The following is a 25,946-nucleotide window of genomic DNA, read 5'->3' as shown; positions in this document are numbered from 1 at the left end:
ACGCCAGGATGATACAAGAGGGAAGATTTTGTTTTTAATTCAAATTTTTTTCAAGTTTTCATAATTTTTCAAAATCAAATCTTTTTCAAATCATATCTTTTCAATCATATATTTTCAAAATCAATTTCTTTCCATTTTCAAAAATACTTGCTAACAATTAATGATTCGATTCAACATTTCAAGTATGTTGCCTTTTTTGTTGAGAAAGGTTTAATGTTTGAATCATATCTTTTAAATTTCTTGTTAGCCAAGTCATTAATTTTAAAAATCAAATCTTTTTAAATTGTTTTTCAATCATGTTTTTTCATTCATATCTTTTTAAAACCATAACTTTTCAATCATATCTTCTTAATCACATCTTTTTCAAAATAATTTTCAATCATATCTTTTTGATTTCTAATTTCAAAATCTTTTTCAAAATCACTTTATTTCTTTCCCAACTTTAATTTTCGAAAATCATTTGCCAAATTTTCAAAATTGCTTTTAAATGTTTCAAAATCTTTTACTTTATTTTCGAAAAATTATTTCCCTCTTCTCACATCCTTCTATTTAAGGACTAACACTCCTCCATTATCAATAATTCGAATTCTATCTCTTTTGATAAGTTCGAATTCTTCTCTTTCTACCTCCTCCCTCTATTCTTTTTTTCCTCTGACACCTCAAGGAATCTCTATACTGTAACATAGAGGATTCCATACTTTCTTGTTCTCTTCTCTTTCATATGAGCATGAGCAAAGACAAAAGCCTTCTTGTTGAGGCTGATCCTGAACCTGAAAGGACCTTGAAGGGAAAGCTAAGAGAAGCTAAAGCACTACTCTCTGTAGAGGACCTAACAGAAATCTTCAAACAAGAAGAAGACATGGCAGCCGAAAACAACAACAATGCCAACAATGCAAGGAAGGTGCTGGGTGACTTTACTGCACCTACTCCCGACTTCTATGGGAGAAGCATCTCTATCCCTGCCATTGGAGCAAACAACTTTGAGCTTAAGCCTCAATTAGTTTCTCTAATGCAACAGAATTGCAAGTTCCATGGACTTCGATTGGAAGATCCTCATCAGTTTTTAGCTGAATTCTTGCAAATCTGTGACACTATCAAGACCAATGGGGTTGACCCTGAGGTCTACAAACTTATGCTATTCCCTTTTGCTGTAAGAGACAGAGCTAGGATATGGTTGGACTCACAACCTAAAGAAAGCCTGAACTCTTGGGAAAAGCTAGTCAATGCCTTCTTGGCAAAGTTCTTTCCACCTCAAAAATTGAGTAAGCTTAGAGTGGAAGTCCAAACCTTCAGACAGAAGGAAGGTGAATCCTTCTATGAAGCTTGGGAAAGATACAAACAATTGATCAGAAAGTGTCCTTCTGACTTGCTTTCTGAATGGAGCATCATAGGTATCTTCTATGATGGTCTGTCTGAACTGTCCAAGATGTCATTGGACAGCTCTGTTGGAGGATCTCTTCATCTGAAGAAGACGCCTGCAGAAGCTCAAGAACTTATTGAAATGGTTGCAAATAACCAATTCATGTACACTTCTGAAAGGAATCCTGTGAACAATGGGACGAATCAGAAGAAAGGAGTTCTTGAGATTGATACTCTGAATGCCATATTGGCTCAAAACAAAATATTGACTCAGCAAGTCAATATGATTTCTCAAAGTCTGTCTGGAATGCAAGCTACACCAAGCAGTACTAAGGACGCTTCATCTGAAGAAGAAGCTTATGATCCTGAGAACCTATCAATGGAAGAGGTGAATTACATGGGAGAACCCTATGGAAACACCTATAATCCTTCATGGAGAAATTATCCAAATCTCTCATGGAAGGATCAACAGAGACCTCAACAAGGTTTCAACAACAATAATGGTGGAAGAAACAGGTTTAGCAATGGCAAGCCTTTTCCATCATCTTCTCAGCAACAGACAGAGAATTCTAAGCAGAGCCACTCTGACTTAGCAACTATGATCTCTGATCTAATCAAAACCACTCCAAGTTTCATGACTGAAACAAGGTCCTCCATTAGAAACTTGGAGGCACAAGTGGGTGGGTCAGCTGAGTAAGAAAGTTACTGAACTCCCTCCTAATACTCTTCCAAGCAATACAGAAGAGAATCCAAAGGGAGAGTGCAAGGCCATCAACACGGCCGAATTTGGAGAGGAGAAAGAGGCAGTGATCGCCACTGAGAAAGACCTCAATGGACGTCCACTGGCCTCCAATGAGTTCCCTAATGAGGAACCATGGGAATCTGAGGCTCACACTGAGACCATAGAGATTCCATTGGATTTACTTCTACCATTCATGAGCTCTGATGAGTATTCTTCCTCTAAAGAGGACGAAGATGTCACTGAAGAGCAAGTTGCTAAGTACCTTGGAACAATCATGAAGCTAAATGACAAGTTATTTGGTAATGAGACTTGGGAGGATGAACCCCCTTTGCTCACCAAAGAACTGGATGACTTGACTAGGCAGAGATTACCTCAAAAGAGACAGGACCCTGGGAAGTTCTCAATACCTTGTACATTAGGCACCATGACCTTCGAGAAGGCTCTGTGTGACCTAGGGTCAAGCATAAACCTCATGCCTCTCTCTGTAATGGAGAAGCTAGGGATCTTTGAGGTACAAGCTGCAAGAATCTCACTAGAGATGGCAGACAATTCAAGAAAACAAGCTTATGGACTTGTAGAGGATGTTCTGGTAAAGATTGAAGACCATTACATCCTTGCTGATTTCATAGTCCTAGAGACTAAGAAGTGCATGGATGAATCCATCATCCTTGGCAGACCCTTCCTAGCCACAGCAAAGGCTGTGATTGATGTTGACAAAGGAGAATTGATTATTCAAGTGAATGATGACTCCCTTATGTTTAAGGCTCAAGGATATCCTTCTGTAACCATGGAGAGGAAGCATGAAGAGCTTCTCTCAAAACAGAGTCAAACAGAGCCCCCACAATCAAACTCTAAGTTTGGTGTTGGGAGGCCACAACCAAATTCTAAGTTTGGTGTTGAACCCCCACATTCAAACTCTAAGTTTGGTGTTGGGAGGTTCCAACATTGCTTTGAACATCTGTGAGGCTCCATGAGAGCCCACTGTCAAGCTACTGACATTAAAGAAGCGCTTGTTGGGAGGCAACCCAATGTTATATTTATCTATTTTCCATTGCTATTTTATGTTTTTTATAGGTTGATGATCATGTGAAGTCACAAAAACAATTGAAAAAGCAAAAACAGAATAAAAAACAGAAAGAAAAACAGCACACCCTGGAGGAAAAGCTTGCTGGCGTTTAAACGCTAGTAAGGGCAGCAAATGGGCGTTTAACGCCCAGTCTGGCACCATTCTGAGCGTTTAACGCCAGAAAGGGGCACCAGACTGGCGTTTAACGCCAGAAAAGGGCAGCGGCCCGGCGTTTAACGCCAGGATTGGCAGAAAGGGCGTTTTGCACGCCACTTGGTGCAGGGATGAGCTATCCTTGACACCTCAGGATCTGTGGACCCCACAGGATCCCCACCTACCCCACCTCTCTCTCTTCTTTACCCATTCACCAATCACCTCAATACCTCTTCCCCAAAAACCCCTCACCTATCAAATCCCACCATTCTCTTCACCACTCACATCCATCCTTCATAAAACCCCACCTACCTCACCATCCAAATTCAAACCACTTTCCCTCCCAAACCTACCCATAATGGGCGAACCCTACCCCTCTCTCCACCCCTATATAAACCCTTCTTCACTCCTTCATTTTCACACAACCTAAATACTACTTCTCCCCCTCAGCCGAACCACAAAAGCCCCCTCCATCTCCTCTATTTCTTCTTCTTCTACTATTTTCTTTCCTCTTTTGCCCGAGGACGAGCAAACCTTCTAAGTTTGCTGTGGTAAAAGTGTTGCTTTTTGTTTTTCCATAACCATTTATGGCACCTAAGGCTGGAGAAACCTCTAGAAAGAGGAAAGGAAAGGCAAAAGCTTTCACCTTCGAGTCATGGGAGATGGAGAGATTCATCTCAAGGGTGCATCAAGACCACTTCTATGAAGTTGTGGCCAAGAAAAAAGTGATCCCCGAGGTCCCTTTCAAACTTAAAAAGGGTCAACTTTGATCAAGGGTTGGACCAAGTCCTCATGGATATCACTAAGAAAAGGATGGAGCAAACAAGAGATCCAACTCATGGACATGAGCATGAGGAAATTCCTCATCATGAAATCCCTGAGATACCTCAAGGGATGCACTTTCCTCCACAAAATTATTGGGAGCAAATTAACACCTCCCTAGGAGAATTGAGTTCCAGCATGGGACAACTAAGGGTGGAGCACCAAGAACATTCCATCCTCCTCCATGAAATTAGAGAAGATCAAAGAATCATGAGAGAGGAGCAACAAAGGCAAGGAAGAGACATTGAGGAGCTCAAGCACTCCATAAGATCTTCAAGAGGAAGAACAAGCCGCCATCACTAAGGTGGACCCGTTCTTTAATCTCCTTGTTCTTTATTTTTCTGTTTTTCAAAAATTATGCTTTATGTTTTATTTCTGTTTGTGTCTTATGATCATTAGTGTCTTAGTGTCTATGCCTTAAAGTTATGAATGTCCTATGAATCCATCACCTTTCTTAAATGAAAAATGTTCTTAATTGAAGAAGAGAAGAATTGCATGAATTTCAAATTTTATAACAGATTAATTATTTTGATGTGGTGGCAATACTTTTGATTTCTGAATGTATGCTTGAACAGTGCATATGTCTTTTGAATTTGTTGTTTATGAATGTTAAAATTGTTGGCTCTTGAAAGAATGATGGAAAAGGAGACATGTTACTGAGGATCTGAAAAATCATAAAAATGATTTTTGAAGCAAGAAAAAGCAGTGAATATAAAAAAAAGAGAGAGCAAGCAGAAAAAGCCAATAGCCCTTTAAACCAAAAGGCAAGGGTAATAAAAAGGATCCATGGCTTTGAGCATCAGTGGATAGGAGGGCCTACAGGAATAACATCCTGGCCTAAGCGGCTAAACCAAGTTGTCCCTAACCATGTGCTTGTGGCGTGAAGGTGTCAAGTGAAAACTTGAGACTGAGCGGTTAAAGTCGTGATCCAAAGCAAAAAGAGTGTGCTTAAGAACCCTGGACACCTCTAATTGGGGACTCTAGCAAAGATGAGTCATAATCTGAAAAGGTTCACCCAGTTATGTGTCTATGGCATGGATGTATCCGGTGGTAATACTGGAAAATAGAGTGCTTTGGGCCACGGCAAAGACTCATAAAGTAGCTGTGTTCAAGAATCATCATACTTAACTAGGAGAATCAATAACACTATCCGGATTCTGAGTTCCTACAGAAGCCAATCATTTTGAATTTCAAAGGATAAAGTGAGATGCCAAAACTGTTCAGAGGCAAAAAGCTAAAAGCCCCGCTCATCTAATTAATACTGATCTTCATAGATGTTTTTGGAATTCATTGTATATTCTCTTCTTTTTATCCTATTTGATTTTCAGTTGCTTGGGAACAAGCAACAATTTAAGTTTGGTGTTGTGATGAGCGGATAATTTGTACGCTTTTTGGCATTGTTTTTAGTATGTTTTTAGTATGTTTTAGTCATTTTTTATTATATTTTTATTAGTTTTTATTTAAAATTCACTTTTCTGGAGTTTTTCTGTGATTTCAGGTATTTTCTGGCTGAAATTGAGGGACCTGAGTAAAAATCTGATTCAGAGGCTGAAAAGGACTGCAGATGCTGTTGGATTCTGACCTCCCTGCACTCGAAGTGACTTTTCTGGAGCTACAGAAGCCCAATTGGCGCGCTCTCAATTGCCTTGGAAAGTAGACATCCTGGGCTTTCCAGCAATATATAATACTAGCAGAAGTTCCGTGCGTCGCACGAGTTGAAAATTTCTGTTTTCTGCTTTAACTTTTTTTTTTCAGTCCTCTTGAATTGTCACTTTTTATATTAATAAAAATATTTTTGTTACTCAATTTTTTAATTGAAGATAAAAGATTTATTTACTTTATCACTATTCAAGATACATAAGTATTCTTTCTTAACTTTTCATGGTTTACAGAAACTTTTTAAATTAAGACCAATTTATACTCTTTCTTTCTATTCTTGTTTTTTGAAAATATTCACTTTGATGAGCACTTCTTAAAAAAATGTAAGTCATGTTTCTATGCTAATAGAGGTTTATCAAAAAGAAAGAGCCGAATGCATAAAAAGATGAAGAAAAAGATAACAAAAAAAAAATGGATGTCTCGAATCTCTCATCAAACTTGTTATACTTCAAGATGAAAGAAATAGAGAGATAAGTATAAAGCTTCTTTTGTTAACTCATTCCTATGAATCTCGCCATCACTACCTTTTAATCCAAATTCTAACTTAGATGAGAGAGAGCGCATCATAGAAGACCTTGCTTTTTTATTTATCTTTTATTTTTTTCTTTTTTGCTTTTTCTTCCACTTTTTAGTTTATCTTTTAATTTTTCTTTTTGCTTTCTCTTCTACTCTTTATTTATAAATGTTGTGGAAGTGACGCTTGAATAAATACTCCACTACTATTTAAATACACAAAATATAGTCTATTTTTAATATATCATTTAAAAAATAGAGAGGTAGTATTTTAAAAATGGTTCCTAATATGCCGCTAAATTTGTTCCATCTTATCAAATTCAAAAAATTATGTGACCTTATGTCGCTACTCCTAAAAATATCCAACCTACCCACAAAGTCATAAAATTAATGCAACATAAAGTTGTAAAATAACTCTAAAACAAACAAAGTCAACCCGAACAACAATTCCAAAACATCAAAAATGCATTTTTTTAATAGAAAATACGAATTTCTAATAGTCCCCTAATCTAGCTCTATATTAAGATTTAAAAAACATGAATTCTTAGAGATGCTAACAATCAACAAATAAGCTTTTTTCTTTTTTTTTTCTTTGTTAATTTCCAACCATATTTAAATTTTCAAAATAATAATGAATTCCAGTGAAATCATTTCTCAAAACGAAACAGGTAAAGCGAAAAAAGTAATAATTTTAATAGTTTTAAATAAAAGAAAGGTAATATGAATAACATAATCATGCAGGTGACTTAAGATCAGTACAAATAGTTATTCGAAATTACAATTAAAATATAAAGAAAAACTCTTAATGCAACTACAAAGATGAAATTCTATTTACATATAATAATTAACCTAAACTATGGAATCAAATATTTGAACTTATGCTTAGTGACCCTATATGATCCTTGATTTGGAAAAATAAAAAAGAACTTCATCACGTATACTTAACTCTCGAACAACATCACATATACTTGACTCTCAAACAAAAATTCTTCAAATGTATGAATCAAATTTTTTTTCAGTTTCTTGGATTATCACTTTTCATGTTAATAAAAGTATTTTTGTTCAATTTTTAGTTAAATATAACAAATTTATTTACTCTATCACTACTCAAAATATATAAATATTTTTTTTTAATTTTTCATAGTTTGTAAGTTGTCACTTTTTAATACTATGAAAAAGAGAGAACCAAGTGCACAAAAAGATGAAAAATTTAAAGATTTGAAAAACATACTATATTGACCTTTAATTTTGTTTAAATGCTGATTGAATAAAAAGTGAGAGAAAAAAAATCGATGTTTAGAATCTCCCACCAAATTTGTTAATTTTCAAAATGAAAGAAAAAAAAACAAGTGTAAAGCTTCTTTTGCCCAACTTTTAAATTTCTCAATCTCTCAACCACTACCTTTTAATCAAAATCCTAACTTAAATGACAGAGAGCGCACTACAGAGAACATTGATTTTTAGTTTATCTTTTATTTTTTCTTTTTAGCTTTCTCTTCTTTTTCTTGATTGGAATATGTGCAACGCATGGGTAAAAAACAAATATTGCCAAAATTAACCATCATGAGTTTCTCTCTTCTATCCAACTGTATGCTCTACTTACCCACTGAACCAATCTATAACCTTCCTTGGTATAACAAATAACATTTTGCTTTGATTACCACACTAATATCAAACTATCAATACATATGATGATCAAGAACTATTAAATCTTTGTTATTTATTCACCAAAACAGTAGCAGCTACAGGTTCAAGTTTTCAATAACGAATGATTCAGGTGTAACTTGGTGGATCCACGAATATTCATGTTGACCCAAAACAATCATTTTACTAAAAATAGCAAACTCAAATACTATAGAACATCAGGTCCAAAAAAAAATACTATAGAACATGTAGAATGGTGAAGGTAGAAAAAGGAATATAAGATACAACAATAGAAATTATAAGGTTATGGCTCACTCAGTCCCGTGTCAACCCAAAGATTTACAAAAGAATCAACTAAGGATTCCTTATTCCAAATGTCTCATCTTTTTTCCTCTTTATTGCCAATTTTCTTCTCTTTCTAGCATCTATACATGATTCACTCATAGTATTGTTTGGTAAAGAATGATAACAAAAAGAACAATAACTAAATGGAATGTCCAAATCCAATAAAAGAACACCAAACTTTGGTTTTATATGAAAGAGAAATAGACTACCCTAATTGAATAGGACATTTTAGCAAGTAGACCTCTTTTGCCTAATAGCAATCATAGTCTACTAATTTTAATAAAAAAAAATCCTACTTTAGGAGCATGAGATGTGATGGATTAAAAAAAATGTTCTTTTTTAATATCTAAGCTACATTAACCATTCTAGGCAAAATGCACCTAAGATATCCATCAAACAAAAGAAATTACCAGAAGATCACTTCCAACTTGTTCACTTCCGAACGGTAGCTTGTATTTTGCACCCCTACCAATCAACACAAATTATACTAAAAATCTGATAAATGACAAATGGAATAAAGAAAAAAACAAATTTAAATGAAACAAAATTTGAGACCTTGATATAAAAAAGGTAAGGAAAAACACATCTAAATACAAAAAACAAACAGCCAAAAAATTTTAATAGATTTAGACCACTATAACTCACAGATTCATCAACCAAAATCTCTCCATGAAATTTGGGAGAATCTGACCAGTGAAAGTAGGAACAGTCCAAAGCATAATCACCCTAACTTTGAGGTTCCATGCTTCCTTTTCAGGATTAATCTTATTAACCATATCCATGGCAGTTGTCATATTGAAATGCAATTAAAGGGATGAAAGAGAAAATAGATTTTAGTCAATAAAATAACAACTAAGAAACACATACAATAGCAACATGAATGTGAGAAAAATCTGACATGATCAATGGGTTCTGCCTTTATTTATAAACACAAATAAATTGAGTAATTTGAATTTCGAAGTCCATAGAATCCTTAATTTGGGAGGAAAAAAAGAAGCAAGATAGAGATTTGAAAGATATTGATATTGATTGACCTTAGATATCAATCGAAAGATATTTGCGGGCCCCATTAAATAATCCTATATATAGGCCCTGAGCTAACAACAACACAATTGATACACAAATAAGGTGTATAAATGGTAAGCTATATTAACCCTAAGTTATCTTCTATATAAATTGTAAGCTAATAGAAGAGAGGATTGGATGAGAAGAGGATGAGAGAGAAGAGAAAGATAACAAAGACAAGATGAGATAACACTCAGAGAAAAGCGAGAACTAAAAATTAGAAAAAAAAAACTATGCATAGATTTAGAAGTGGTAGACTTAGATGAGGACACCTTTTAGTATAGACATCATTATTTTATTAGGCTTCCTATATTATTATATTTCCAATGGAAAATATATCATATTCCCAATGAAGATACACACAAGATAATTATCTATGTAATGAAATACCAAAAAATAAAGTGGCCATCAATAAAGTTCAAAAAGTTGTACTCAAAAGAAAAAAAAAGATATACAATCAAAGAATGAAGATATAAACAAAAGAGAGTAACAAATAAGAATACATTTCTTACTAATTTTATTTAAAAAAAAAATAAGAGAATAGAATCAAACACTCAAACTTCTCAGAAAAAGAATCAACATAAGCTTGATAGCTAAATAGAAAATAAAAACTTAAAAATGAGCGGAACAGACAAAGAACAAAACGCAAAATAATAACAAAATATTCTTGAAAATTGGTGAATAAAGATGTGCAACGAGAATTGTCCAAAAACTTTGCATGAAATAATATTCTAATTGTTTTTAATACACCAATGAACCTTCCCATATCAGGAAAAAAGATATTGTAAAACCACACAAAACAAAACAAAAGCATAATTTAAGTAAAAACATGCAAAGAGAAATATCACTTAACTTCATCAAGCAGCTCATTTTCCCAAGCAAACAAATCCTTAACAATTGAAGAAGAGGGGATACAAAATAAAAATGTATTTTAAATAGCTTCCCAATAAAACTCAATTGGTGTACACTTATACATAAATAAGACCGGGTAATTTTGACTCTCAATAGAAAAAAAAAAGGCATAAAGGTGAATTTGACACTCAATTTGGTTGTGAAAAAAAAAAGGCCAAACATAAAAGAAGAAAATAAATAGTAGTAAAGAAACAGGTAACAACTTCTCAACATACAAAATGAGGAAGGCAACAATTAAAATTGAACAGCATCAACTTTTACAAGTCTTTTCATCTTTTAGTATAAAAGTATCTTATTATTCAAATGAATAAAATAATATCTCTAAAAATTCAATAAATATAAGACTCAAAATTAAGAAATATGGCATAAGTAATTCAAAGATTAAAAAATAATTTAATATCACGAGTGAAACTAAAATAAATTTCTGGTTTTGTATTAAAGTGAAACTAAAATAAAATTTGATGAGTATCTCCAAAATAAAAAACAAAGTAGAAACAGAGAAGTAGAGAACAAAACAAATAATAGTAACAAAACTTCTAAACAACTTTTAAAATACAACTAAACGAATCTAGCACCTGAAATTGGCCCCTATAAAGTGGGATAAAATATTTCTCACAGAAATTAGAGATACTTATGGAGATAATGTGAACCGGCTCAATTTACATAACATTTTCAACTATTGACCACATTTGCTTTCTGAAAAGCAGGGGATAAAAATGTATCACTCATAAAAAATGAAACAAAATATACCAACAGATTTTCCTAAGAAAAATATTGTAATTATTTTTAAGCACACCAAAAAAGAACAAAAAAAAACGTATAAATAAGCAAGAAGAATTATTTTTAATTACTTACCTTTCTCATTAATGCTGCTTGAAGTTAAGGAAAAAACAAACAAAAAAAAGTTTATAACGATAATAGTGAATGAAATAATAAAAGATCACGTCATTAGTTATTAGAAAATTATTAGGCAACTGAAATTCAAGGTAATAATTTTTTTATTTGAAAGAATAATATGTTTTCATCTTTGGGTACGTATGCACAGTATAAGCGGTTAATTATTCATATTTAAGCTATAGAGACTAATTGAAAATTTGTGCACAATAAAAGAACTTTATTAGACCTTTTAAACTATAGAGATTTTTAAAGTAATCAATGCTAAATTAAACCAAAAAATGCATATAGCACCATACTTGGATCGGTGGTGGAGATAGTAACCACTCCATTGAGGTCACAGGAATCAAGAGTCTTTCCCTTCTTATGATAGTAACTATCAAAAGTGTAAGTTGAATGTGCTATCACATTGTCTGGTTCATCGAATGGTTGTCCCTGTCGTATAGCAGAGCATTCCACTTTGCCCAATCCACACGCCCAATCTAGTGCAGCATGCAACATCTTCGGATCAGCAACTCCGTTTCCAATGCAGAAAGTTTGGTTGCTGATATCATTTGCTAAGAGTGCATCTGATCCAGTCAGGTGTAAAATGTAATTAGGTGCACCATTTGCATCGAAGAGTCTCCAATTGAGGAAAATAAGTTTCAAGATAAAAAAAAAATATGCCATTCATAATAAAAAGATTAAAAAGTGATATAGTACCAAGACTCAAAATAAAATAAATATCAACAGTCCAATTTATTAAACAAATAAACTAAGTAGGGCAAATAGAACAGAAACTAAGTAGTCTATACTACAAATCAACGCTTCCTATATTGAAGGTTGATTCACGACCAGAAAGAAAAGGTTGTTTTGCATTCAAAGTAGTAACGTGTATTATGCGGAAATGAAATTAAAAAGGGGATGTCAACGGGCCGGAATTACTAAAATAAAATAAGTCTTAATATAAATATATAATATGAGATTATTAAAATATCTATAATAACACTTAAAATATTAAAGATAATTATATTTCCTAGTACTACTATTCAATCTATGCTATTCCTATCTAATTTTGTAAGATACTATACTAAAAACAAAAAAGCTAATCATAGTATCATACCATGGTATCTCCACGTGACCTCAAGGTCACGGGTTCAAGCCGTGGAAACAGCCACTGATATAATTATCAGGTTAGGCTGCGTACATTACAACCTTGGTTGCGGCCCTTTCCCGGACCCTGCGTTAAACGCGGGACGCTTGTGCACCGGGTTGCCCTTTTTTTTTTATAGTATCATACCATGCTCTTTTTGCTTTGCTACTATGTAGAAATAGAAAGAACGTCTAATAATTTAGAACAATGCTATATATCCTACTTTTATGTAATTATTTTCTTATTTTTAGTAACAAAACTTATTGATAAAAAAAGAATGATCTTTTATAGTGCATTGAAAAAAATTTAATATCATTTCTCATTAACTTAAAAAAAACGTTTAGAATGATATTGACAGATATAGCACTCCGAAATCTCAAATTTCATACATCTTTGAATACATATAATTTTATGAATGCACAGAGCAGATGAAATCCAATTTATTAATCAACAGGTAACATACTATATTATTATTATTATTATTATTATTATTATTATTATTATTGTTATATTAAATAGTATAATGTTAGATGGCGTTGGATTGTACAAATTAAACCTTTGCAGGCAATGAAATTGGGACTATTCAAGTTGTGTAATGTGTAAAAACAGCAGAGCCAAGTAATTTAGGATTCTACTCATGCTTAGCTTAATTAATTATGAACACACTAGAATATGGCGAAACAATACACTATTACGTTGTGTAATAAACAGAGAAACAGAAAAAGCTAAGATTTATGATAGAGAGAGGGAGAGAGAGAAAGACGAACGGAGTAATCGAGTTATGAGGTTGGTGGATCGGAATGGTCTTGAGAGTTGAGGTCGCCGAATTTGTGTTTGAAGGATTCTTGGCGCTGCAGCCATATCATGTGTCCCTGGAGCCCAGTTGCCCACACTATTATCAACGACGCCAACCAGAATTTCTTATCCTTCACCACATTTCTCAGCTCCATCTCTTTCAACTTCAATAACCCTGTAGCTTTCAACTTCAGTAACCCTAACTCTAGCCTTCTGCACAATTGGGAATTGGCATCGGCAACTCCACAGAATGGCTGAAACTATTCTTGTTGGACTCGGCCCATCAGATAATTGGGCCTTGCTTCCTCTCTAATCAATCCAATTACCCAGCCAATTATGCTTACTTACAATTTTGCAGAAACAAGAGAGAGATAGAGAATGGAATCAATGAAAGGAAGGAGATTATAAAGGAACGAACCCTAGGGAGAGGTGATGTTGAACTCGTAGAAGGTGACGTGTGCAGCGGTGATGAGGATTTCCTTGACAAAAGAATCGATGCGCTGAAGAACAGTGAGGTTGAGGAGCTTGGTGCTGTGCTGGTCGAGATTGGGGATGAGCTTCTCGTTCTAAGACATTATGGAACCGCAAACACAAACCCTAGAATTTTGCGAGTTGGATTTGGGGTTTGGATGTGTTGTGTGCCTGAGAGTGAGAATGGAAAAGGGGGCAGGGTTTAGGGTTTGAAGCAGCCAGTTCTGTTGGCTTTTAATGGGAAGAAGGAGATCCATAGAGAGATCTGTTGGCTTTTAATGGGAAGAAGGAGATTGATACAATGACACGATGAAGGAAGGAGGAGAGACAGAGAGTGAGAAACTTAGAAGGGAGAGAGAAGGAACAGCGTAGAAACAGAGAGAATAAGCTTTATCTTTATCAATCTACTTCTTCATTATTTTATTTCAAAATAACGTGAGACTGACACCTGGCTTAATGAGCCACGCCAATTATATAAGCAGTAGAGTCCATACTTTGCCCGAGATTTGATGGCCCAAACCGGCGTTCCAAATCAGCTTCAGAATTCCCGGCGTTTAACGCCAGAACTGGCACAAAAGCTGGAGTTAAACGCCCAAACTGGCACAAAAGCTGGCGTTTAACTCCAAGAAAAGTATCTACACGAAAATGCTTCAATGCTCAGCCCAAGCACACACTAAGTGGGCCCGGAAGTGGATTTATACGTCATTTACTCATTTCTGTAAACCCTAGGCTACTAGTTCTCTATAAATAGGACCTTTTGCTATTGTATTTTCATCTTTGGACGTCTAGTTCTTAGATCATCTTGGTAGCTATCTTCGAGTAGTCTTATGCTATCTTAGATCATGGGGCTAGCCTCTCGGCCATGCCTGAACCTTGTTCTTATGTATTTTAGACGGTGGAGTTTCTACACACTATAGACTAAGGTGTGGAGCTCTGCTGTACCTCGAGTATTAATGCAATTACTATTGTTCTTCTATTCAATTCAGCTTATTCTTGTTCTAAGATATTCATTCGCACTCAAGAACTTGATGAATGTGATGATTATGTGACGCTCATCATCATTCTCATTTATGAACGCGTGCCTGACAACCACTTCCATTCTACAAGCAAACAAGGCTTGAATGTTTATCTCTTGGATTCCTTAATCAGAATCTTCGTGGTATAAGCTAGAATTGATGGCGGAATTCTTGAGAATCCGGAAAGTCTAAACCTTGTCTGTGGTATTCCGAGTAGGATTCAAGGATTGAATGACTGTGACGAGCTTCAAACTCGCGATTGTGGGGCGTTAGTGACAGACGCAAAAGAATCACTGGATTCTATTCCGACATGATCGAGAACCGACAGCTGATTAGCCGTGCTGTGACAGAGCGCGTTGAACATTTTCACTGAGAGGACGGGACTGTAGCCATTGACAACAATGATGTCCAACATACAGCTTGCCATGGAAAGGAGTAAGAAGGATTTGATGAAGACATTAGGAAAGCAGAGAGACTGAAGGGACAAAGCATCTCCATACGCTTATCTGAAATTCTCACCAATAAATTACATAAGTATCTCTATCTTTATTTTATGTCTTATTTATCTTTTAATTATCAATCCTCCATAATAATTTGAATCTGCCTGACTGAGATTTACAAGATGACCATAGCTTGCTTCATACCAACAATCTCCGTGGGATCGACCCTTACTCGCGTAAGGTTTATTACTTGGACGACCCAGTGCACTTGCTGGTTAGTTGTGCGAAGTTGTGATAAAGAGTTGATATTGCAATTGAGCGTACCATGTTGATGGCGCCATTGATGATCACAATTTCGTGCACCAATAAGTAAGGTGGTTGAGTTCCTTTCATTCTATATTCCTTCCCGCTTTTACTATATTATGTTCCGGTTTTCTGCTATTTTGGTTTGTTTGTTGCATGATCCTTTATTAGTTAGAATCCTAGGTCTAGTTTAGTTTTCTCTTAATTGCTTTAATTCCGAAAATATGTCTCATGTATTACTCATTGAGCTTGAATTCAAATAAAAAATACAGAAGTGATGTATTGCATGAGAAAGTGAGTTTATATTGAAGAATAGTCTTATTTACTTAGATGTGATGGTATTAACTGTAATTCTGAATGCATGACATGAACAGTGCATATTTAAATTTGAATTAAAGAATGTTGATGTACAAGGAAAAGGAATTTAGAGAATTATTATGATTTCTCTGAAATTAATGAAAGTTTAAATCCTTGAAACAAAAGAAACAGCAAAAGAAAAATAAAAGCAAGGTCCAAGGCTCTGAGCATCAATGACTAGGAGGTCAAACATGATTAAAAGCTCAAAGAGTTGTTTCCCTAGTCACATGCTTGTAGTGTTCTTGTGTCAAGTAATCCTTGAGACAAAACATTTAGAGTCGAGATCAATTGCAGAGTACGCCAAAGGCTTTGAGCACCACTGTCTGAGAGTAACTAAAAAAATTAAATATAATAAAAAAAATAAAATAAAATAAAATAAATAAAAAAAATAAAACTTAAAGAGAGTTCCCCAGCTAAGTACTTGTGGTGTTTCTGTGTCAAGTAAAGCTTGAGACAAAACATTTAAAGTCACGGCTAGGCTTAAGGTGCAAAGCACCAATGAAAAATTGTTGTGTTTAAGGATTAAATTGAGTTACAAAAGATAAGAGAATTCATAATATTATCCGGATTCTAATTCTAGATGACAGTAACATTCTTCTGATTCAAAGGAGAGTGAGATGCCAAAACTATTCAAGATTGCAGTTGTAAACCCCACTATAAGAAGAGACATGAGCTTAATCAAATTCTCATTCTCATGCAAATTCACATCCTAAGCTTATATTAGTTTTGATTGCTTGAGGATAAGCAACAATTCAAGTTTGGTGTTGTGATGCGTGAGCATCTTTCCTATCTTTTCCTAGTGAATTTGCATCTAATTTGTTGAGTTTAATAAAGAATTAATTATCCTTTAGCCAATATGGATGCTAATTTGAATCTTTTGCAATTTTGTTTATTTTAGGTAGCATTCAGCTAGATTTGATGGAGTTTCTACAGCACAAGAATCAAAGGAGATCGTAGCGAGGAGCGACGCGTACGCGTGATTTGAAGAATTGCACAGCGACGCGTGCGCGTGACCTACGCGTCTGCGTGACTTGCGAAAAAAGACCATCAACGCGTACGCATGACTTACGCGTACGCGTGACATGCGCCACGAGCAGAAAATGCAGAAAACGCTGGGGGTGATTTCTAGGCCCCATTTTAGCACCCAAGTTAGGCGTGGATCCAGTGAAGTCAAGTGGTCCCCACGTTACAAGACGCGGAGTAGTTAGTTAATTCTGATTTAAATTCAAATTTGATTTTAAAATAGGAAAAGATATTGTTTTAATTTTAAAAATTAGATTTTAAATTAATTAGGATTAGTTATAAAAAGGGGAGACTTTTTTTCTATGAGGGAAGGAGGCTATCAGATTGGAACTCTGTACATTTGAGGAGAATCCTATTTTTCTCTGAGTCATGAGCAACTAAACCTCCATTGTTAAGGTTAGGAGCTCTGTCTATTTGTATGGATTGATTTTATTGCTTTTTCTATTTTAATTCATGTGTAGATTTATAATTTAAGAATTGTTTTCGCTCTTTATCTCATGAATTTCGGTGGAACGGAAGTATAACCCTCTTTCTATTTGAGTTCTTGTAAAACTTGGAAAAGCTCTTTACTTGAACAACATCTTGAAAACATATTCTCCTAAATTTTAATTATTTGGATTTAACAGGATACATGACATATAATCCTCTTATTTTTGGGTAATTAGAATTTTTGTGGCATATAAATTAGAATTTGAACTTCACCCTCTAATTGGAATTAATTGACCAAGGCATTGGCAGTCGATGAATTTTAGAGGAGACTAGAAAGGTCTAAGGAATTAGGGTCTAGTCACATATAGTTTGCCATAAATTAAATCCTACATGATTAAAATAGTTAGTAAGAAAAGTTAATCCGGAAAAATAGATAACTCTGAAGCCTTAACTGTTTCTCCAATATTTTATTTTCAACTTATTTACTTGCATGCTTGCCTTTTGATATTTTCAATTTAAACCTTTTGAATATCTCAAAACCATTTTATGCTTGCCTAACTAAGCCAATCAATCAATCATTGTTGCTTGATCCATCAATCCTCGTGGGATCGACCCTTACTCATGTAAGGTATTTGATGAGCGGATAATTTGTACGCTTTTTGGCATTGTTTTTAGTATGTTTTTAGTATCTTTTAGTTAGTTTTTATTATATTTTTATTAGTTTTTAGTTAAAATTCACTTTTCTGGACTTTACTATGAGTTTGTGTGTTTTTCTGTGATTTCAGGTATTTTCTGGCTGAAATTGAGGGATCTGAGCAAAAATCTGATCCAGAGACTCAAAAGGACTGCAGATGCTGTTGGATTCTGACCTCCCTGCACTCGAAGTGGATTTTCTGGAGCTAAAGAAGCCCAATTGGCGCGCTCTCAACGGCGTTGGAAAGTAGACATCCTGGGCTTTCCAGCAATATATGATAGTCCATACTTTGCCCAAGATTTGATGGCCCAAACCGGCATTCAAAGTCACTTCAAGAAATCCCAGCGTTAAACGCCGGAACTGGCACCTAAATGGGAGTTAAACGCCCAAACTGGCATCAAAGCTGGCGTTTAACTCCAAGAGGAGTCTCTACACGAAAATGCTTCATTTGCTCAGCCCAAGCACACACCAAGTGGGCCCGGAAGTGGATTTTTATGTCATTTACTCATCTTTGTACACCTTAGGCTACTAGTTTTCTATATATAGGACCTTTTACTATTGTATTTTCATCTTGGAATCTGGGAATCTTGGAATCTGGGTAGCTATCTTTGAGTTTTATGCTATCTTAGATCATTGGGAGGCTGGCCATTCGGCCATGCCTAGACCTTGTTCTTATGTATTTTCAACGGTGGAGTTTCTACACACCATAGATTAAGGTGTGGAGCTCTGCTGTACCTCGAGTATTAATGCAATTACTATTGTTCTTCTATTCAATTCCGCTTGTTCTTTGTCCAAGATATCACTTGTTCTTCAACTTGATGAATGTGATGATCCGTGACACTCATCATCATTCTCACCTATGAACAAGGTGACTGACAACCATTCTTGTTCTACAAGCATATGAGGCTTAGTGAATATCTCTTGGATTTCTGATTGCATGATGCATGGTTGATCGCCTGACAACCGAGTGCTCGCCTGACAAACGAGCCAGCCATTCCGTGAGATCAGAGTCCTCGTGGTATAGGCAAGAACTGATGGCGGCATTCAAGAGAATCCGGAAGGTCTAACCTTGTCTGTGGTATTCTGAGTAGGATTCAATGATTGAATGACTGTGACGTGCTTCAAACTCCGAAAGGCGGGGCGTTAGTGACAGACGCAAAAGAATCACTGGATTCTATTCCGACCAGACCGAGAACCGACAGATGATTAGCCTATGCTGTGACAGAGCATCAGGGACGTATTTTCACTGAGAGGATGGGAGGTAGCCACTGACAACGGTGAAACCTTACACAAGCTTGCCATGGAAAGGAGTAAGAAGGATTGGATGAAGACAGTAGGAAAGCAGAGAGACGGAAGGGAAGGCATCTTCATACGCTTGTCTGAAGCTCTTACACCAATGATATACATAAGTATCTCTATCTTTATCTTTATGCTTTATTCGTTTATCACTATACCCATTTGAGTCTGCCTGACTGAGATTTACAAGGTGACCATAGCTTGCTTGATACCACCAATCTCCGTGGGATCGACCCTTACTCGCGTAAGGTTTATTACTTGGACGACCCAGTGCACTTGCTGGTTAGTTGTGCGAAGTTGTGTTTATGCCATGGTATTGAGCACCAAGTCTTTGGAGCCATTACTAGGGATTATTTGTGTATTAAAAAGTATTGATCACAATTTCGTGCACCAAGTTTTTGGCGTCGTTGCCGGGGATTGTTCTTGTGTGTGGACAACTGACGGTTCATCTTGTTGCTTAGATTAGGCATGTATTTTTTTTTCGAAATCCTTGAAGATGAATTCTAGAGTTTCATGATGATTTGCTGAAATCTGGCTGGCTGTAAAGCCATGTCTAATTTCATTGGACCGAGGTTTCAACTTATCATCACAAGAGCTTGTTGATCTTGCTTTTGGAGCAGTGATCTGCTAAGGCTTGGCTGGCCTTTGGCCATGTCTAGTGTTTTGGACCGAAGCTTTCTTTGAAAGCTTGGCTGGCTGTGAAGCCATGTCTAATTCCTGGACCGGAGTCTTAGACTAGCATTGCACTGATTCCTGGAATTCTCATTAAGAATTTTGATATCTTTTTCCACTTAATTTTCGAAAATCAAAAAAAAAATTCACAAAAACCATAAAAACCAAAAATATTTGATGTTTCTTGCTTGAGTCTAGTGTCTCATCTTAAGTTTGGTGTCAATTGCATGCATTCATTCATGTGTCTTAAGGATCTTCAAGTAATTCTTGATGATTTCTTACTCTGATCTTTAAATTCTTTTGACTTGAGTGTTTATGTGTCTCATATAGTGTCAATAGTATACAAACTGCTAAGTTTGGTGTCTTGCATGCATTGTTATTTGATTCTTGTTGCATTTTGATTGTTAAAAATCCAAAAATATTTTTTTATTTGTGTCTTTTCAAGTCAATAATACAGAGAATTGAAGATTCAGAACATACTGCAGAGGAATTATACAGAAAAAGCTGGGCATTCAAAAATGCCCAGTGAAGAAGGCAGACTGGCGTTTAAACGCCAGCCAGGGTACCTGGTTGGGCGTTTAACGCCCAAAAAGGGTGCATTTTGGGCGTTAAACGCCAGAATGGATACCATTCTGGGCGTTTAACGCCAGGATGGTGCTAGGGGGAAGATTTTGTTTTTCAAATCAAATTTTTTTCAAGTTTTCAAAGTTTTTCAAAATCAAATCTTTTTCAAATCATATCTTTTCAATCAAATGTTTTCAAAATTAATTTCTTTCCTTTTTCAAAGATACTTACTAACAATTAATGATTTGATTCAAAATTTCAAGATTGTTGCCTTTTCTGTTGAGAAAGGTTTAATGTTTTGAATCATATCTTTTCTTGTTAGGCAAGTCATTTATTTTCAAATCAAATCTTTTTAAAAATTGTTTTCAAATCATATCTTCTCAATCACATCTTTTTAAAAGCATAACTTTTCAAATCATATCTTCTCAATCACATCTTTTTCAAAATAAATTTTCAATCAAATCTTTTTGACTTCTAATTTCAAAATCTTTTTCAAAAATCACTTGATTTCTTTTCCACTTTGAATTTTCGAAAATTATCAATCAATTTTTCAAAATGTTTTCAAAATCTTTTTAATTGAATTTTCGAAAATTCTCTTCCCTCCTTCTCACATCCTTCTATTTATGGAGTACTACTCCTTCTTAATGCACAATTCGAACTCTATCTAATCAAGTTCGAATTCTTCTACCTCCTTCTTCTATTTTTCTTTTCCTCTGACACATCAAGGAATCTCTATACTATGACATAGAGGATTCCACTTTTTCTTGTTCTCTTCTCTTTCATATGAGCAGGAGCAGAGACAAAGGCATTCTTGTTGAAGCTGACCCCGAACCTGAGAGGACCTTGAAGAGAAAGCTAAGAGAAGCCAAAGCACAACTCTCTTTAGAGGACCTGACCGAATTCTTCAAAGAAGAAGAACTCATGGCAGCCGAAAATAACAACAATGCCAACAATGCAAGGAAGGTGCTGGGTGACTTTACTGCACCTACTCCTGACTTCTATGGGAGAAGCATCTCTATCCCTGCCATTGGAGCAAACAACTTTGAGCTTAAGCCTCAGTTGGTTTCTCTACTGCAACAGAATTGCAAGTTCCATGGACTTCCAATGGAAGATCCACATCAGTTTTTAGCTGAGTTCTTGCAAATCTGTGACACAGTCAAGACTAATGGGGTTGACCCTGAGGTCTACAGACTGATGCTATTCCCTTTTGCTGTAAGAGACAGAGCTAGAATATGGTTGGACTCTCAACCTAAGGATAGCCTGGACTCTTGGGAAAAGCTAGTCAATGCCTTCTTGGCAAAGTTCTTTCCACCTCAAAAATGGAGTAAGCTTAGAGTGGAAGTCCAAACCTTCAGACAGAAGGATGGAGAATCCCTCTATGAAGCTTGGGAAAGATACAAACAATTGATCAGAAAATGTCCATCTGACATGCTTTCTGAATGGAGCATCATAGGTATTTTCTATGATGGTCTCTCTGAACTATCCAAGATGTCTTTGGATAGCTCTGCTGGAGGATCTCTTCATCTGAAGAAGACGCCTACAGAAGCTCAAGAGCTCATTGAAATGGTTGCAAATAACCAATTCATGTACACTTCTGAAAGAAATCCTGTGAACAATGGGACAAGTCAGAAGAAAGGAGTTCTTGAAATTGATACTCTGAATGCCATTTTGGCTCAGAACAAGATATTGACTCAACAAGTCAATTTGATTTCTCAAAGTCTGTCTGGAATGCAAAATGCACCTGGCAGTACTAAGGACGCTTCATCTGAGGAAGAAGCTTATGATCCCGAGAACCCTTCAATTGAAGAGGTGAACTACCTAGGAGAACCCTATGGAAACACCTATAATTCTTCATGGAGAAATCACCCAAATCTCTCATGGAAGAATCAAGAGAAACCTCAACAAGGTTTCAACAACAATAATGGTGGAAGAAACAGGTTTAGCAATGGCAAGCCTTTTCCATCATCTTCTCAGCAACAGACAGAGAATTCTAAGCAGAACCCCTCTGACTTAGCAACCATGGTCTCTGATCTAATCAAAACCACTCAAAGTTTCATGACTGAAACAAGGTCTTCCATTAGAAATTTGGAGGCACAAGTGGGGCAGCTGAGCAAGAAAGTTACTGAACTCCCTCCAAGTACTCTCCCAAGCAACACAGAAGAAAATCCAAAAGGAGAGTGCAAAGCCATAACCATGGCCGAACTTGGAAAGGAAGGAGATGACGTGGACGCCACTGAGGAAGACCTCAATGGGCGTACACTGACCTCCACTGAGTTCCCCAATGAGGAACCATGGGAATCTGAGGCTCAAAATGAGACCATAGAGATTCCATTGGACTTACTTCTGCCATTCATGAGCTCTGATGAGTATTCCTCCTCTGAAGAGGATGAGTATGTCATTGAAGAACAAGTTGCTAAATACCTTGGAGCAATCATGAAGCTGAATGACAAGTTATTTGGAAATGAGACTTGGGAGGATGAACCTCCTTTGCTCACCAAAGAACTGGATGACTTGTCTAGGCAGAAACTACCTCAAAAGAGATAAGATCCTGGGAAGTTTTCCATACCTTGTACCATAGGCACCATGACCTTCAAGAAGGCTCTGTGTGACTTAGGGTCAAGTGTAAACCTCATGCCTCTTTCTGTAATGGAGAAGCTAAGGATCTTTGAGGTACAAGCTACAAGAATCTCACTAGAGATGGCAGACAACTCAAGAAAACAAGCTTATGGACTTGTAGAGGATGTATTGGTGAAGATTAAAGACCATTACATCCCTACTGATTTCATAGTCCTAGAGACTGGGAAGTGCATGGATGAATCCATCATCCTTGGCAGACCCTTCCTAGCCACAGCAAAGGCTGTGATTGATGTTGATGGAGGAGAACTGATCATTCAAGTGAATGAAAAATCCTATGTGTTTAAGGCTCAAGGATATCCCTCTGTCACCATGGAGAAGAAGCATGAAGAGCTTCTCTCAAATCAGAGACAAACAGAGCCCCCACAGTCAAACTCTAAGTTTGGTGTTGGGAGGCCACAACCAAACTCTAAGTTTGGTGTTGAACCCCCACATTCAAACTCTAAGTTTGGTGTTGGGAGGTTCCAACATTGCTCTGAGTATCTGTGAGGCTCCATAAGAGCCCTCTGTCAAGCTACTGACATTAAAGAAGCGCTTGTTGGGAGGCAACCCAATGATTATAGTTTATATATTTTCTTTTGTTATTTTATGTTTTTTGTAGGTTGATGATCATAAGAAGTCACAAAATCCATTGAAAAAGCAAAAACAGAATGAAAAACAGGAAGAAAAACAGCACACCCTGGAGGAAGAAGTTGCTGGCGTTCAAACGCCAGTAAACCTAGCAGTTGGGCGTTTAACGCCCAGTTTGGTACCATTCTGGGCGTTTAACGCCAGAAAGGGGCACCAGACTGGCGTTAAACGCCAGAAAAGGGCAAGAACCTGGCGTTAAACGCCAGGAATGGGCATCAGCCCGGCGTTTAACGCCAGAAATGGCTCAAAACGTGATTTTGAGCAACATTTGGTGCAGGGATGACTTTTCCTTGACACCACAGGATCTGTGGACCCCATAGGATCCCCACCAACCCCACCACCACTCTCTCTCTTCTTCCCCCATTCACCAATCACCTCATTAACTCTTCCCCAAAAACCTCTCACCTATCAAATCCCATCTTTCTCTTCACCACTCACATCCATCCTTCATAAAACCCCACCAACCTCACCCTTCAAATTCAAACCACTTTTCCTCCCAAACCCACCCATAATGGCCGAACCATCACTCCCCTCTCTCCCTATATAAACCCTTCTTAACCCCTTCATTTTCACACAACCTCAACACCACTTCCCCCCTCCTTAGCCGAATACATAAGCCATCTCCTTCTCCCTCATTTCTTCTTCTTCTACTCTCTTCTTTCTTCTTTTGCTCGAGGACGAGCAAACCTTCTAAGTTTGGTGTGGTAAAAGCGTTGCTTTTTTTCGTTTTCCATAACCATTTATGGCATCCAAGGCCGGAGAAACCTCTAGAAAGAGGAAAAGAAAGGCAAAAACTTCCACCTCCGAGTCATGGGAGATGGATAGATTCATCTCAAGGGTGCATCAAGACCACTTCTATGAAGTTGTGGCCTTGAAGAAGGTGATCCCCGAGGTCCCCTTTTCACTCAAAAAGGGTGAATATCCGGAGATCCGCCATGAGATCCGAAGAAGAGGTTGGGAAGTGCTTACCAACCCCATTCAACAAGTCAGAATCTTGATGGTTCAAGAATTCTATGCCAATGCATGGATCACCAAGAACCATGATCAAAGTATGAACCCGGATCCAAAGAATTATCTCACAATGGTTCGGGAGAAATACTTGGATTTTAGTCCGGAAAGTGTGAGGGTGGCGTTCAACTTGCCTATGATGCAAGGAGATGAACATCCTTACACAAGAAGGGTCAACTTTGATCAAAGGTTGGACCAAGTCCTCACAATCATATGTGAAGAGGGCGCACAATGGAAGAGAGATTCAAGAGGCAAGCCGGTTCAATTGAGAAGGCATGACCTCAAACCCGTGGCTAGAGGATGGTTGGAGTTTATCCAACGCTCAATCATTCCCACTAGCAACCGGTCCGAAGTTACTCTAGACCGGGCCATCATGATTCATAGCATCATGATTGGAGAAGAAGTGGAAGTTCATGAGGTCATAGCCCAAGAACTCTACAAGTTGGGGTTGACATAGAAGGAGACACCCCCATTGATGAGGATAAGCCCATTACCAAGAAAAGGATGGAGCACACAAGAGACCCCTCTCATCATGAGATCCCTGAGATGCCTCAAGGGATGCACTTCCCTCCACAAAACTATTGGGAGCAACTGAACACCTCCCTAGGAGAATTGAGTTCCAACATGGGACAACTAAGGGTGGAGCACCAAGAACACTCCATTCTCCTCCATGAAATAAGAGAAGATCAAAGAATCATGAGAGAGGAGCAACAAAGGCAAGGAAGAGACATTGAGGAGCTCAAGCACTCCATAGGACCTTCAAGAGGAAGGAAGAGCCGCCATCACTAAGGTGGACCTGTTCCTTGATTTCCTTGTTCTTTATTCTTCTGTTTTTCGAATTTTAAGTGTTTATGTTTGTCCATGTTTGTGTCTTATGATCATTAGTGTCTTAGTGTTTATGCCTTAAAGTTATGAATGTCCTATGAATCCATCACCTTTCTTAAATAAAAACGTGCTTAATTGAAAAGGAAAAGAATTGCATGAATTTTGAATTTTATAACAGTTTAATTATCTTGATGTGGTGGCAACACTTTTGTTCTCTGAATGTATGCTTGAACAGTGCATATGTCTTTTGAATTTGTGGTTCATGAATGTTGGCTCTTGAAAGAATGATGAAAAAGGAGTCATGTTACTGAGGATCTGAAAAATCATAAAAATGATTCTTGAAGCAAGAAAAAGCAGTGAATACAAAAAAAAAAGGAAGCAAGCGAAAAAAAAAAACCGAAAAAAAAAGAGAAAGAAAAAGTAAGAAATAAAGTTGTGATCCAAGGCAATAAGAGTGTGCTTAAGAACCCTGGACACCTCTAA

The 25,946-nt window shown here is 36.6% G+C and overlaps 1 protein-coding gene and 2 non-coding genes across 3 annotated transcripts; all 3 read right to left on the bottom strand.

The window, feature by feature from the left end:
• Positions 1 to 1,264: 1,264 nt before the first annotated feature.
• On the bottom strand, positions 1,265 to 1,368 carry LOC130970896 (small nucleolar RNA R71). The gene has a single exon (XR_009082142.1). It is a non-coding gene; the product is annotated as a small nucleolar RNA R71 (small nucleolar RNA).
• Positions 1,369 to 7,868: 6,500 nt separating this feature from the next.
• On the bottom strand, positions 7,869 to 13,436 carry LOC130970441 (glucan endo-1,3-beta-glucosidase 3-like). The gene is made up of 3 exons (XM_057896524.1): positions 13,074 to 13,436; positions 11,474 to 11,743; positions 7,869 to 8,768 (listed from the first exon to the last, which is right to left on the bottom strand). The coding sequence occupies exons 1-3, from the start codon at positions 13,165 to 13,167 to the stop codon at positions 8,710 to 8,712; spliced, it is 423 nt and encodes a 140-aa protein (XP_057752507.1). The 5' UTR covers positions 13,168 to 13,436; the 3' UTR covers positions 7,869 to 8,709.
• An 8,256-nt stretch (positions 13,437 to 21,692) lies between these two features.
• Positions 21,693 to 21,796, bottom strand: LOC130971247 (small nucleolar RNA R71). The gene has a single exon (XR_009082477.1). It is a non-coding gene; the product is annotated as a small nucleolar RNA R71 (small nucleolar RNA).
• Between the last annotated feature and the right edge of the window lie 4,150 nt (positions 21,797 to 25,946).

This window comes from Arachis stenosperma, chromosome 3, assembly GCF_014773155.1.
Source record: "Arachis stenosperma cultivar V10309 chromosome 3, arast.V10309.gnm1.PFL2, whole genome shotgun sequence".
Taxonomy (NCBI): Eukaryota; Viridiplantae; Streptophyta; class Magnoliopsida; order Fabales; family Fabaceae; genus Arachis; species Arachis stenosperma.
This window is presented reverse-complemented; position numbering and strand designations above follow the sequence as displayed.

Excerpts from the sequence above, each read along its gene's own strand:
- LOC130970441 (XM_057896524.1), bottom strand. The coding sequence starts at position 13,167 with ATGGCTGCAGCGCCAAGAATCCTTCAAACACAAATTCGGCGACCTCAA. Across the intron at positions 11,744-13,073 it reads CCTCATAACTCGATTACTCC|ATGCACTCTTAGCAAATGAT; the intron begins GTTCGTCTTTCT and ends TGACTGGATCAG. Across the intron at positions 8,769-11,473 it reads TATCTCCACCACCGATCCAA|GGGTGCAAAATACAAGCTAC; the intron begins GTATGGTGCTAT and ends GTTGATTGGTAG.